The sequence below is a fragment of the Triticum aestivum genome, chromosome 5A (assembly GCF_018294505.1).
Source record: "Triticum aestivum cultivar Chinese Spring chromosome 5A, IWGSC CS RefSeq v2.1, whole genome shotgun sequence".
NCBI lineage: Eukaryota > Viridiplantae > Streptophyta > Magnoliopsida > Poales > Poaceae > Triticum > Triticum aestivum.
Genome location: NC_057806.1, coordinates 559951477 through 559966500, shown reverse-complemented (window position 1 = coordinate 559966500; position 15024 = coordinate 559951477). Strand labels below are relative to the sequence as shown.

Here is a 15024-nt window from a genome sequence, read left to right as displayed (position 1 = left end):
CGACCTTTTTCTCGCGTGACAAAAAAAGTCAGCGTGCGCACGTGGCACATGTCCTAGAACAACTCGGCTTGATCACGAAACACGACGCGTGTGCGAGATGAGGCGGGCGATGGAGAAGGAGCACATGTGTCCTCTTCTTAGACTTGGTGGAACCAACCTTATATGTCGGTCCAACACATCCTACATGATTGTGGCAGGACTAAACTTTCCACACACCATTGTCACGCATGAATGAGCCATATGAGCCTCTATGGTATTCTTATAAATTATTAAAACTAATTCTAGTGACTCCCATCAGATCCCAAAGGCACATAGATCTTTCTAATAGTTCCAATACCATTATTATATATTGGTCTTCCGGTGGAGACTGTTAAGTTAAACGTCCACGTTGAATTCCACGCTACAGTTATTCACAACTTAAACATTGAACTTTGCCTCGAATTTATGTGGAAAGAATTGGATGACAATGAGAAGTGAAAAATGAGGACCGAGGAGGCTCCTCCAGGAAAAAAAAATCAAGGCCATGGAACTCTTCTCTTCGAAGTTGGATGGCGGCAAGGAAGTTGATGGCGATGGAGAGGATAGGAGGCCTACATATCCCACTCTGATGTCTAGAGTGGGACGGGCTGACGAAAGGGTCGAAGAAGATGATCAGAAACAAGGAGATATGTGAGACGTGAGATACAAGATCGATGAGTTGATGAAATCAATGAAGATGTTGGTGGAGAAGAGAAATCATGAAAAGTTGAAGACATATCGAAGAGGCTACAATAGAAGAATGCGAGATGGGGATGATATGCACGAAAGGAGAAAAACGCAAGGAAGAGATGGAGGTGCATATATCCTATAACTTGAAGAGACTTGGTTGGTGCAAGAGAAGATGCCGTATGAAGGGGAGATGACTGGCATTGTTCACGTATGAAATCATTAACATACACATAAACAAAATCGTCTGAATTTTGTATATATAAAGACAAAAGAAGAAACAAGTTTAAAATCCCATTACTGATTATCCTGGAGAAAACATCAAAAGTGTTGAAAGATCGGTTGATTGCAAGTAAAAAGTACTCCATGCATGTTTGGGCTCACCTGCGCTGCAATCCACGCACGCAGTCGCTCCCGGACACGGGCTGCACGCCGGCAGCACCGCAGCAGGAGAGCCCGGAAAAGGCCCCGTGAATCCCGCCGACGCGCGCGTTTCCATTCCCCCAACCCCACCGCCACCGGTAACCGAGCCCCACCCCACTTTCCCCAACCCCCACTCCTCTCGTCTCCCCGACGACATAATCCTCCAATCCAAGAACCCATCCCTGACTGACCACACCGGGCGGGGGCCATGCTCTCCATCCCCTCGCTCGCCAGGGCCCTCGTCGCGCTCTTCCGCGCCGTCCTCCTCCACCTCCGCGCGCCCGCCTCCGCCCACCACCGCCTCTTCTCCTGATCCACCCACCCACCCATCCCATGTCTGGAGCGGCCGCGCTGCGGAGATCCGGCAGCAACAGCCTCTCCGCCCTGCTGCGCGCCGAGGACGACGACCCCGGCGCCCTGGCCGCCACCAAGCGGCGCGACGGAGGGGGGCGCGGAGGGAGGAGGAGCTGCCTCCGCCTGTCCCTCGGCGGCGACGGCGGCTGCCGCGTCTGCGCCTGCGACGAGGTCGACCCCGCCCCGCGCCGGCGCGCGCCGGGGGACGGGGACGGCGACGGCGAGGCGGAGGCGGGTGCGGACGGGGAGGAGCAGCGCGTCCCCGCCGCGCTCCAGTGCTTCTCCTGGAAGAAGGGCCCCGCGGCCGCCGCGCGCATCGGCCGGGCATTGCGGGTCCAGGATGATGCGGTGGCGGAGGACGCGGCGCCGTCCCTCACGGCGCTCCCGGACGACGTGCTGGAGATGGTGCTGAGCCGGCTCCCGCTGGCCTCGCTCCTTGCCGCGCGCTGCGTCTGCAGGCGGTGGCGGGACCTCACCGTCGCGCCGCAGCTGCTGCGCCTGCGCCGCGAGGGGCCGCGCCCGGCCACGACGCCCTGGCTCTTCCTGTTCGGGGTCGAGGCCGACGGTGGCTGGGGCGCCTCCGCTGCCGCCACGGCCGTGCACGCGCTCGACGTGGCCGCGCACCGGTGGCGCCGGGTCGGGGCGGCCCCGCTCAAAGGTAGGTTCCTGTTCTCCGTCGCCGGCGTCGGGGACGAGCTCTACGTCGTCGGGGGCCGCTCCGGGGGGTCCAGCGCCGGCTCCGTCAAGACAAAGACACACAAGGGAGTCATGGTGTTCAGCCCTCTCACCGGCGCGTGGCGGAAGACCTCCCCGATGCGGGCCGCGCGGTCACGGCCGGTGCTGGGGGTGTTCGAGATGTCTGCCAGTCGCAGCATTGTCCACGCCCGCGCTGAGAAGCATGTCCGGCGCGCCAACGCCGGCGGCAAGTTCCGGCTGGGAGGCACCTCCGCCGTGTACGAGGACCCGCACCGGCTCTCGCTCCGGCGGCTCCGTCTCAGGGATGTGCTGAACGAGGACACCGATTCCACTGTCCCAGCTCACGGTCACGGCAAGGCTGCCAGGCAACAGAGGCAGCCAGCTCAGGCAAGGCAAGCCCTGATCGCTGTGGGTGGCCGAGGGCCATGGGACGAGCCCCTCGTGTCCGGCGAGGTATACGATCCGGTGACCGACAAATGGGTCGAGATCGCCGGGTTCCCCACCGACGTCGGCCTGGCGTGCTCCGGCGCCGTCTGCGGCGACACGTTCTACGTCTACTGCGAGTCCGACACGCTCGTGGCCTACCATCTGGACGCCGGCTCATGGTCCGTCGTCCAGACGTCCCGCCCACCACCCCGGCTCCGAGACTACACGCCGGCGCTGGTCTGCTGCGCGTCCCGGCTGTTCATGCTCTGCGTCTCGTGGTGCGACCCGGCGAACCGGAGGGACAAGGTGGTGCGGAAGGTGTTCGAGCTGAACCTCACCTCCACACCGCTGCTCCGGTGGACCGAGGCCTCGGCCCACCCGGACGCGCCCATGGATTCCAACGCGGTGTTCGCCGCCGGCCAGGACAGGATCTACGCCGTGGAGATGTTCAGGATCTTCGGCAAGGTCCTCGACTTCGCGACGGCGTGCCGGGTCTCCGGCGGCGAGCAGAGCTGGAGCCGCATCGGCCGGGAGAACGCGGCCGCCGAGGCCGACGCCATGTCCTGCCGGCTGAAGTCAATGGCCATGCTGCTCCTCTGAAGATCGCCGGTGTCTACTCCGTTTTTCTTTTCCACTTACACTGATGATGATTTGTTTGTTTCTTCCACGAGCTGGTTGATGTGCAGCTCGGTACAGCCATTCCATTGCATTGCATTGCCAGATTGCCTGCAGCAATTGCTGTGATTGTTCATGCTGAGTTTGTTCAACATGTTTTATAAAAGATGATTATACTACAATCTTATTATGATATGATGATACCAACCACAATCAGACTCTCTTGTAAATTAGTCGAGATTAGAGCAACACTTGTGGACTTGGTCAGTCTACACATGATTGTTCATACGGCAGCAAAGAGAAGAGAAAGGGCATGTGACTGTGCATGCATACACTCTGCACTTTTCATAAGGGCATGTACAATGCATAGCCTCAAGGTGATGCCTCGCATGCCATGTAGGATCGGATATGACGTAAAGTAGGTTCGGATAGGGAAGCAGGATCCTCTCCAGGAGGCGGGTGCTTAAAGAGAAAAAGCGTGGTCCGATGACAAAAGCTGAAAAGGTTGGAGTGAAAAGTAGAGATGCATGTGTACTGAAGTCTTTATTTTTTATTTCTTAATAAGGCTCACTAGTGATAGCTTGCATTGGAAAGAAAAAATTAATATAGATGCTTCAAATTACTTTTTGTCATGGGGCATATGTATCCATATGCCACCATTGTACATGCCCTAATGTAATACAGGTTTGTTGGCAAATCAGTGTCGACGGCAGTGGGACTATCACAATAATCCTGCGTGGATGATTAAGATTTGTCATCACTGGTAGTATTAGTTGATGGCTCCATGCGGTTGGTACAGGCAGCTCCAGCCAGGGCCGTGGGTCTCTTTTAAACTGTGCTCATGTGCAAGTGCCATGATCCAAAATTTGGCATTTAAGTATACGTATATATTTTATCAAGGAAAGGGAGAGAGATGAGGACAGATCTGTAACCCGTGCAAAATTGTACTCTAGTACAGATCTGGCCAGAGTATTTTAGCACTTTCATTCTCAAGAGCCATTGCACTAGTTTACTCCTGACAAGGGGTAAAAATGGAATCTTGATAATTCCGGTTGGTGTCCGGTCACCTCTCCCTCTCTTTTAACATCTTGCGGTGAATGTCATACCATTTGAGAATTCATTCATTGCCTAAAAAAGTGAACAGTTGAGAATTAAGGCCAGTTCTATCCATATTTTATCAAGAGCTGACACTGACCACTCAAATATTATTGTTGCTTTTAGAAGAGATAGTGATCACTACTACCAGGACCGGCTTTGGGGCCAAGAGCATCTGTTGTCACCTTATCATGAACCAGAGCATCATTTTTTTCTTTTTCGAAAAAGAGAAGAAACCCAATCCAAAGCATCATCATGTCATCAGCTTGCATTGCAGCAGGGATCACCTTTCTCATCAAAAAGAAAAGATAAAAAGGATCACCTTGCAAAAACATGTCGTGCAAAAGTACTGCCACTAACCAAGATCAGTTGGCACCATCTACTTAGCTAGCAGTGGTGGTCAATCGGCCAATAATGATGCGATGCGATGTGATGTGCTTGCTTGCGGTGGTGCCGGCCGGTGGCAACCTCTTGGGCCGGCGCTTAACTGCCGGAGCTCAACCACACATGCATGAATGAATGGGCTGGCAAATGGCCACTCCCCTTTACTACTGGCATGGCATAGCGTCCAGGGCACTGCTGAACACGACATGTGAAGATCATAATAAGGGTTGGTTCATGAATGTGATCATGGATCCATGGATCCCATCTTGCAGGCAAAGAGAATTCTACTGAGAGAAGACGCGAATATGCACCTCTGTCCTGACTTTGACGAGTTCATGATCATTTTGGCAGCTGACTCCTGCTCCCTGTCATGATCATGGTGCAGTGAAACTGTTGTCCAGGTAAAAGTACAAGAAGAGAAATGGTGTAGTGAGTAGTGACAGTTTCAGTCCCCAGAAAGGATGATAGCAACAGTTTTGTTCCTTGCAGGTGGTTAGCAGTCAGGATGAGCTTCCGTGGTCCATGTCAATCTGATGAACAGACTGTTTCTGAGCTTTTAGCTCCCCTGTTATGTGGTTGGTGAGGCATCGCAGCCATGGCAGCGGCTCCACCTAACGGTCTCTGCACAAGGCTTGAAACTGAAACAATATGTAATAACTGAGCATGACTACTGAAGTATTTATGGGCACATAGATTGAGGAACATTGACATCTTGTTCAACCCATCTTTTGGTCAGGATCATTTCAAGTGCACTGCTTTCTTCTTCAGTAGATGATATTAATATTCAGAAACAAAAAAAATGTGCCGTTGGACCTAGCTAATTCTATCACGCAGACTAACACTGTGGCCAACAGACTATTGGCGACGATGGACTTTGGAGGTTCCCCTTCTATTCGTGGATTTCCTGGTTTATGGGAAGTTCATGATCATTTCCACCGATGGTTTATGAGAAGTTCTTCATGTTAATAAAGTTGCTGCCACCATTTATTTTCTCAGTCAGGTCCTTGACAGTGTAAATAGGCGCGATGTTGACATCTGCAAGGGGCTAATTCCAGTGCTGCATTGTGTTACTTCTCTCTACAAGTCTACGCGTCCCTATGCACAAGCTTAGTGGAAGAAACTGTATGGCATAATCTTCAACCTGCTTTTCTGTTTTTGTTTTGTTAATACAACTCTAACATCTGTAAACTTGTATTCTGGTGGCTCATACTAACTCTGAAGTTAAAAGGAGTGCCTAGAAAAAGTGGTGTGGATGGTAAAAAAAAAACTGAACAAGTTCAGATAAATGTCACTGCATTATATATTTTCATCATTTCCAAGTGTATATTTCATTTTTTTCCCAAGTGTATATTTCATTTGGAAGATGAGCATTCAACCTTTTAACCACCTGCGTACAAAAAAGCATTTAGACTTTTTTCACATAGAAATGGTACTCCCTCCTTCCATCTATATAGGGCCTAATGCGTTTTCCAAGACCGCCTTTGACTGTTGATAAAATTAATACTACATGATATGCATAATGTGAAAAATATATAATTGAAAGCTCCTTTCACATACGAATTTGATGATGTGCTTTGTGTAAGTTGCATGTCATATATTATTGCTCTAACATTTGGTCAAAGTTAGCCTCGAAAAATGCATTAGGCCCTATATAGATGGAAGGAGGGAGTACCAGGTTTGTCGTAAAAAAAGGTTTCTACGCTTTGTTCATGAATGTGATCATTGGTCCCATCTTGCAGTTGTTCCACTAGGCAAAGAGAATTCTAGTAAGAAAAGACACAAATATATTGATGAGTTCATAATGACTTGGCAGCTGACTTCCTCCCTGTCATGACCATCATGGTGCGGTCAAACTAATGGCCAGGTAAAAGAGCAAGAAAATTGGTGTAATGATTAGGGACGGTTCAATCTCGGATGACAAGTATAGTTGGCTGCTTACAGGTGGTTGGCAGTTAGGGTGATCTCTTGTCGTCCATGTCAATCTGATGAACAGACTGTTTTCGAGGTATTAGTTATTGTGCAACATCACAGCCAAGGTAGCGGCTCTTGAGCGCCGCCGATGTGATGCCACTCACCTAACGGCCTGAAACAGAACCGATTAGCCAACTAAATGGGCAAATAATAAGTTGTGCTTTGTAGTTTTTTTTTTTCATATATATGAATGCACCTTGACTAATAAAGCCTGAAAATATGGCATGTGCAGCTGCAAATTCAAATGAGTCTAGCTGTGCTTTCACTCTTTGACATGGCTTACCTTCAGGTTTCAAGGGTCAAGCTACTCAGAGATGGACATTAGCCTTTGGCGGCCCATGTGCAGCATTATCGGATCACTCCTCAATATACCGCTTCACACGTCTACGATGAGTTCTTCTGGTTGCACAACCAGCATATGCAGAGAAGCTAAATGATACGACAAATGAATACCTGTCGCATATATCTCGTTTGAGCTTCCACGCCAGCATCATTGTTGGTTCACTCCTAAATAATTTCTTAAATCATTTTTTACAGTTTCTTGAAAGAGCAACCTATGGAATAATCGCTGCCTCCATAATGTTCTAGATCATGAAATTTGGTGATGTGTCAAAGGGTCCATCTTCCATTACACCGGAAGAGACACATATGAGCACCAGGCTCCCGCCGTTAGGGACCATAACTACTAACGACAAGCCTAGTAGAGGAGCAAGGCATGTGGGCGAGGGTAAACACCGCAAACAATGAGTCGGAACTGCAGAGAAGGACCAAAGTTTGTTATAGCAAACTATTTGATCTTTGTCTCGTTAATAATCCCTTCAACTGTAAAAGGAGGGTGTGCATGCTTTTAAGATTTAGTTTTTGGGGCTATTTTTGGAAAGTACTAAAAATATACATATAAACGAAATAGATATACACAAAAGAAGTTCATCTGACAAATAATCCTTTTAAAAACACATGTAATTTTCATGTAATTTTTTTAATGTGAGACACACTAAGTTAGAAATAAGGGCATCTAGAATGGTAGGTGCTTCTCTGAAGTCTGAACGCTAATATAGATATAACATAAACATTATAAATAAATAAGTCACACGAGCACCCTTTCTCCCAATTACCGATGCAAAACTACCGTCCGGCTGGTGCGCTCACTGCTTGTGGAGTCTTGTCTCGTACCAAAAAAAGTGCCACACTTGACATTAGGACTCGAGAGTGCAACTACCGAATTGGCACGAAAAATAATCTTGGCGCCCTCCAATAGCGCTTTGCGATGGAGATGTCCTAATAACTCTCACCTATTTATACTAATTTATTTTACCTTTTGTAATATTTACCTTATTTTGTTGAAGTAATATATTAACTCATGTATTTCCATCATGCTTAGCATAATTAACCAAATTACAATGCTACTAAATACTCATATATGTTGTTTTTTTGTTGTAATTCTCACGTGTGTCATTTCTGATACATTAAATAGAAATGTGCTGTATTTAAGTCTCAACCATTGCTAAAAACCATTCATTCAATTAGTTCGCAAAAAAATTCATTCAATTGAATCTTTCTTAAATACAAGAAAAAAATATCGTAACGCCTCGTGGGTCAACAGATGTGTTATAGTGTATTCGTATAATGTAAGGCAATCTTTAGTGTTCTTGAGAACTATAGAGCCTGTGTCTCTAAACAAAATCTTGTTAAATATTTATATCATTAGTCTGTTCACATTCTATTAAAAACAAAACAAATCCCATTCACTTTTAAATACAAATAAAAAAAAATGAAAAATCTAATTTCAGAAGCTTTCTTATAATGTAAGGCAATCTTTGTACATGTCGGTTCCTCTCTTCTTCTTCATCTTTTGTAATTATATTTTGAAAAAAAAATGTAGATCTAACATTTAAATTGTAGCAAATGCCCGACTAATGTTAGTTTAATACATGGTATTGTTGACATAAAATATGTGCGGTGGCATTCAATACTAAAAAGACAAATATGAGGTTTAATTCAATGGTGATGTGCACTTTGAGGAATAAATTAAATAACATTTCATATTGTGAAAATTTTGAAATATTCTAAGCACTTGAGATTTTGAAAATCGTACGGTCTAACAGACAGCATAAGCTATGAAATACACACATAAATATTTACATGTGTAGAAACAACTAAAAAATAAATTTATTTATTATGCAGAAATTCATCAATTTGATGTGTACAATAATGTAAATATTCAAAAAAGAAACATTTAATTTTATAATAATGCTGGGATTAAAGTTTTTTTATTTTACTCCCTCCATTCTATGCTGCATTAATTTTTGAAAAGTCAAACTTCAATCTTTGATGAAGTTTTTAGAAGAAAATATCAACATTTACAATAGCAAATTAGCATATATAGATCCATCATTAGATTCATTTAATAGTTTGTTTATTCAGTAATGGTTTCATGAAAACCGATAATATTTATTTCAATTTTGCAAAATTCTTTTTAAAAATACCATAGTGTTAATTTTGCAAAATTTATTTATTGTTCTTTTTTATATAAAAACTGTAGAAAACAAAAAGATAACAGTTTTCAATTTACATAACATTTGGAGAATTTGTGTTAATTATAACCAGTACTGAAATTTTAAAATACTACTCCCTCCGTAAAGAAATATAAGAGCGTTTAGAACACTAGTTTCTTTACGGTGGGAGTAGCAGTTAAAAAACTATTGTGATTAATACTCAAAGAGACTAGTAGTGATTTTGAAATGGGCGAGAGAGAAACACCTAATTTCGATAAATAAGATGGGCAATTAATCAAGCTGCTGAGACAACAACACTGGAAGCTAAAACAGAAGTTACATGGGTTTGCAACAGCTTCAAGAGACTATCAAGTGTGATCAACTTGACATTAATTATATTCCCCTCCACTAGATTAGTTCTGATATCTGGTTTGTAAAGATGAAAGATATGGCCAACTGAAAATATGGGAAGCACAAATACCAAAGCGCCCGTTAATCTTGGACCAGTAAATCTTCTTGTAGCCAGTCCTCACATAGGATCGTTCGAGGTAGCTCAATTCTTTCCCACTTCTGTACTAATTTAAAGTTTGTATGTGCAGAACTAGCGCCTTTCCAGATTTGGCATCACTGCAGAGAAACACCGCCTATAATTTCAGTATTCAGTACAATAGCCAATGCATTATAGTTTCTGTAAGATTCCCCAGCTTTACTATTTTTTGGGTGTTCTAACCACAGCGAAAATAACTCTGCTCCTCTCTTCGGAGTTAGAATGCCAGCGTAGAGTTAGTATTTGTTGCGCATAGCACTAGATCTTCTGGTAAGGGCAATTTATGTTACTGTGTTCTTCTGGTCACTTCATTATCCTCTCCTGTTCAAGGAACTACGCCATTGGCCTGATCTGCTTATTACCATGTTATTATACGAGAAACAAGCGCACTGTTCATCCACAAAAAGGAAAGAGAAGCAAGTGCCCACTGAATTCAGACGACGACTCCTATATTTTTTTTTTTCCGAAAAAGAGGTTGAAACCCCCATCTAAAATGTCACACCCCACGGCCTGACCGGCTTGTCTCGTCCAATGCCAGTGACCGAGTGCTGGTGCTATATCTTGCTTATTGCGGGATGTAACGCTGTCTCGCCTCTAGCGCTCGTTGTACGCTCGTCTTAGTGGGCCGGCCAAATGGAGCTGTTACGGAAGGTTCTGCATAACAGTTTTAGAGCCTTTCATGTGTGTTTTTTGTGGTTTTTATTAGGGTTTTTTGGTTGTTCTTTTTAGTGCATTTTTATTAGTTTTCTTTGTTTTTCGGTTTTTTATTTTTTATTTGTTTTTCTTCACCTTTTCAAATAAATGTCAATTTTTGAAGATTTTTTATATACACATTGAACAATTTTTGGATATAGGATGAACATTTTGTATATATAGGTTGGATACTTTTAAGATACACATTGAACATTTTTCACATATATGTTAAACAATTTCTGCATACACGTTGAACATTTGTTAAATGCACACTGGACATTTTTCAATACACATTGAACATTTTTCATAAATGCCCTGAACATTTTCTCAGAATGTGTAAAACATTTTTAAAATGTTATGGATATTTTTAAGTGTCACAATTTTTTTGTATGGTATGAAATAATTTTCAAATTAACACTAATAATTTTTTTAAAAAAATTATATAAATATGTCACAAACATATTTTTGAAACATGTGGATATTTTCTAAATAAGAAACAAATTTTGAATGCTAATAACAGTTTTTACAAATTAGGCGAACAAATTTGACACCAAACACTTTTTAGTGCGCGCTGAACATTTTTAATGCATATCATAGAAATTGAGGAAAATATTTTGAAATATTTAATATATTTATATATCAACCATTTTGGAATATATATAAATAAAAGAGAAAACAAAAAACAAAAGAAGGAAAGAAAGAACGAAACTGGCCAGGAACGGAAGGAGGAACCGAACAAGGGAAAACACGTTGCTGGCCGGGCAAGTGCCATGCATTGTACGCGAGCTCATTTAGAAGGAACCAACGAGGATGATGGATTGCGAACCAACCTGTGTTGGATGGTTAGAGGGACAGTGGTATCCCCAGCCCACCAGACATTAGGGTTCAAGTCCTGGTGCTCGTATTTATTTCAGGATTTCCGGCGATGCGCTTTCAGTGAGTGTATGCGCGTATGTATAAGCGCATAAGTCTGTACTGATGTTCACAAAAAAAACGAGGATGATGGATCAACTATTATTTGGTACTTCTAAAAATATATGTATTATTTGGTACTACCTCCGTTGCAAATTATAACATGTCTTGGATATTTCAGTATAGACTACATAAGAACTAGAATGAGTGAACAAACACCCTAAAATGCGTCTATATACTTTTGATTAAAAAAAGTTAGAACATCTTGTAATTCGGAACAAAAGAAGTAGTTGATTGATCTCTTATATGGAAGCACAATGTATGGAAACGGTGTTTTTGCATGTTCCATGTGTTATATATAATTCGGAACAAAAGGAGTAGAAGAAGAATACGAAAAAATCGAACAATCATATATGATTGTTTACAGGTTAGTTTTGAAGTATTAATGATGCAAATTAATAGAACTTGTGATAGATTATCTATTCACAATAGAATCTTGTTTTCCGCAGGCAGAACTCAGGAAGTGTATAGTGTATGATGAGCAGATTCAACTCTTACTTTGGTCTGTGAACTGCACGCAAAAGAGCTATATTTTGATTTCCGAACTAGGCAAAACCTGGGAATTATAAGGAGTTTAATACAAGGGCAGTCCTGATTGTTTCGCCAAAATGTCAACCGAGTCCCTATTATTTGAAAATGCACATCCCAGTCCTAATTCTTCTCCAAGTAGATCATCACAGGTCCTACCGCCACGTAGTCAATATTTTGCAAAAGGAGGGAAGGGTCGTGAATTTAGAAGAAATGAATTCTAGGGGTCATTTTTGCAAAATATAGATTATGTGACGGTGGTCAAAGTGCCATGCAAGCCGGTTATCATGGGTCTAGCGATGAACCATTTAAAGATGAATTGAGACTGGGATGTGCATTTTCAAAAAATAGAGACTCGGTTGACATTTCAATGAAATAATTACGTTCACCCTTGCATTTAACTCAATTATTAGCTTATGATGTACTGTGCATTTCAATGTGTACTGCAATGTTTTAGTTTGCCAGAAGGTCGGGCTGGGCAAAGATCCAAGATTTGGCTCAAAAGATGTTGGAGTTGTACCCATTTTGCAAGAGGGCGCACATCATAAATTCTCCGAATGTCCTTGACCCATCTTAACGGGTGTGATAAAAAATATAAAATCTTGTTATATCAATATGTCAGGAGAGAGTGTTCCAAAAAAAAGAGAATTACGCCGCTGCCTTCTTCACTATGCAAAAAAATTAGGTGATTTGGAATGAGAAATGCGAGTGTTCCAAAAAAATATATGCCACCAACTTTCCTAATGTGCATGAAAGAAACGACTTGATGCATGGGTGCATCTGCGCCTGGGCGTGAGGTGTAATACTCCCTCCATTTCATTTTAGTTTGCATATAAGATTTGGTCAAAGTCAAACTTTGTAAAGTTTGACTAGCTAAGTATAAAAACAATTTAACATTCATACTATGAAATCAATACTATTAGATGCATGATGAAATTAATTTTCATAACATATAACTTTAGTATTGTAGATGTTAATATATTTTTTAAAGTTAGTCAAACTTTGTGAAGTTTGACTCTGATCAAATCTTATATGTTTTGGACCGAACACCCCCTTGTCTTCTAACCACCCCTAAAAAAAACCTTGTCTTCTAACCACCCCTAAAAAAAACCTTGTCTTCTAACCTATCTCAGCCCGAACCGGCCGATGGCGGCGCGCCGCTCCGCCACGCCCGGCCGCCGCAGCTGCTTCCCCTCAACCGCCGCCCGTCCTCACGCCCAGTAGCCCCAGCTCGGTCTCCGCTCCCCCGCGCCGCCTCTCTCCTGTGCACGTCCGCTCGCCACCTGCTTGACCCGCTCATTCCCCACCCCCGCCCCCTTCCTCTGCCGGAAGGACGACGCCCTCTTTTGCTGGATGTCGATGAGGAGTTGCTATTCTTCTTCTCCTTTCCTCCGTGGGATCTCTAGAGCGGCGTGGAGGCACGCGGTGGCCGGCACTCCGAGTCTGAGCGGCAGCCACAATCTGTGCCACTTGCCCCTCCGGCCTCGCGTGCCGCCCATCGCCCTCGGCCTTGCTGGACGCTTCTTCTCTTCCTCCTCATCCAAATCCAAGCGCTCCACCAAGAAATCTGCCGCAAAGAAGGACACGCCGACGGGCTCTGCCGGCGGCGGCCAGTTCTATGTCGTCCGCAAGGGGGATGTCATCGGCATCTACAAGGACCTCGCCGACTGCCAAGCTCAAGTCAGCAATTCGGTCTGCGATCCTTCAGCGACCGTGTACAAAGGCTGCTCTCTGCGTAAAGAAACCGAGGAGTATCTCGCAAAGCGTGGGCTAAAGAATGCTCTGTATTCGATCAACGCAGCAGATGCAAGAGATGAGTTGTTTGATGCTCTGGCTCCCTGCCCTTTCCAGCAGCCTGATGGAATTGCATCCTCTGCTTTGGAAACCGGACCATCAAAGAAGCATCCCAAAGTCGCTGAACAGGAGCCGTTACCTGATAGTCATCTGTCCTGCATTCTCGAGTTTGATGGTGCTTGCAAAGGAAACCCTGGGAAATCAGGTGCCGGCGTGATAATCAGGCGACCGGACGGATCCGTGATCGCTCACCTACGCGAGGGTTTGGGTATTGCAACATGTAATGCCGCTGAATATCACGCATTGCTCCTGGGGTTGAGGTATGCTGCTAACAAGGGATTCAAGTACGTTCGTGCTCAAGGCGATTCTAAGCTTGTCTGTAACCAGGTCCAGGATCTCTGGCGTGTTAGGAATGATAATATGGCTGACTTGTGCAAGAAAGCTAAGGAGCTCAAGGGAAAGTTTCTTCAGTTTCAGATCAACCATGCTTTGAGGAAATTTAATGCAGATGCTGATGCCCAAGCTAACTTTGCTGTTGAACTTCCTGTTGGTGAAGTTCAAGAGCAGACAAACTTCCCATGCTAGCTAGTGGTTGTGCGTTGTGCTTCTGGGCAGTTCGCGTCCTGCTCCACCTTTTTTTGCTGCCACTGAAGCTATGTGACATCTGCTCATTTCACATTGACAGAAACAAGAATTCAAAGTCGAGCAGTTGGTGCGTAATTTGCGGTTGATCCGTGTGGTTGCGAGCTGGAGTCGAGATATTCGGATAAGAAGTGTAAGCTGAGGAAATTGTGCCTAGATTTTTGGATGAGCTTGAGTAGAAGCTTGGCACTAGTATTTAACTTGCTGGTATTATGGAGACTACATACAACGTTTGATACTATTTGGTACTCCCTCTGTAAACTAATGTAAGACATTTTTGCAGTTTACATTGAACTGTAAAAAAACGTCTTATATAGTATACAGAGGTAGTAGCATAGTTAATTTATATTGCCTCGGCAAAGGGAAATATGCTACTGCTGCAATTTATCCGTCTTGCAACGTTGTTCAGAGTCGCAATACTACACTTTCAAAATACTAATGCAATCTCTAAGAGCGCCTTTATTCAAAAGAATTTTAGGATTTTTGAGAATTTGAGTTCTTAGTAATTTTCTAAAAGAAAGTGATCGTTTGATTCACATGATTGAAATCCTTACGAATTATTATTTACCGATTCAATTGCACTCTGTTTTGGAGCAAAATTACCATCAACTCAAACCATTGTTATAATCCATTTGTTTCTTTCTATGCTTTCAGAACTTTTCAATCCAATAATCTGTATTTTTT

The 15024-nt window shown here is 44.0% G+C and overlaps 2 protein-coding genes across 2 annotated transcripts; both read left to right on the top strand.

The window, feature by feature from the left end:
- The first annotated feature begins 1230 nt into the window (after positions 1-1230).
- On the top strand, positions 1231-3401 carry LOC123104757 (F-box/kelch-repeat protein At5g42350). Its single transcript, XM_044526635.1, has one exon. It carries the CDS (start codon positions 1462-1464, stop codon positions 3202-3204), a length of 1743 nt encoding a protein of 580 aa, XP_044382570.1. The 5' UTR covers positions 1231-1461; the 3' UTR covers positions 3205-3401.
- Positions 3402-13014: 9613 nt separating this feature from the next.
- Positions 13015-14564, top strand: LOC123107684 (uncharacterized). Its single transcript, XM_044529635.1, has one exon. The coding sequence runs from the start codon at positions 13258-13260 to the stop codon at positions 14281-14283; it is 1026 nt and encodes a 341-aa protein (XP_044385570.1). The 5' UTR covers positions 13015-13257; the 3' UTR covers positions 14284-14564.
- The last annotated feature ends 460 nt before the right edge of the window (positions 14565-15024 follow it).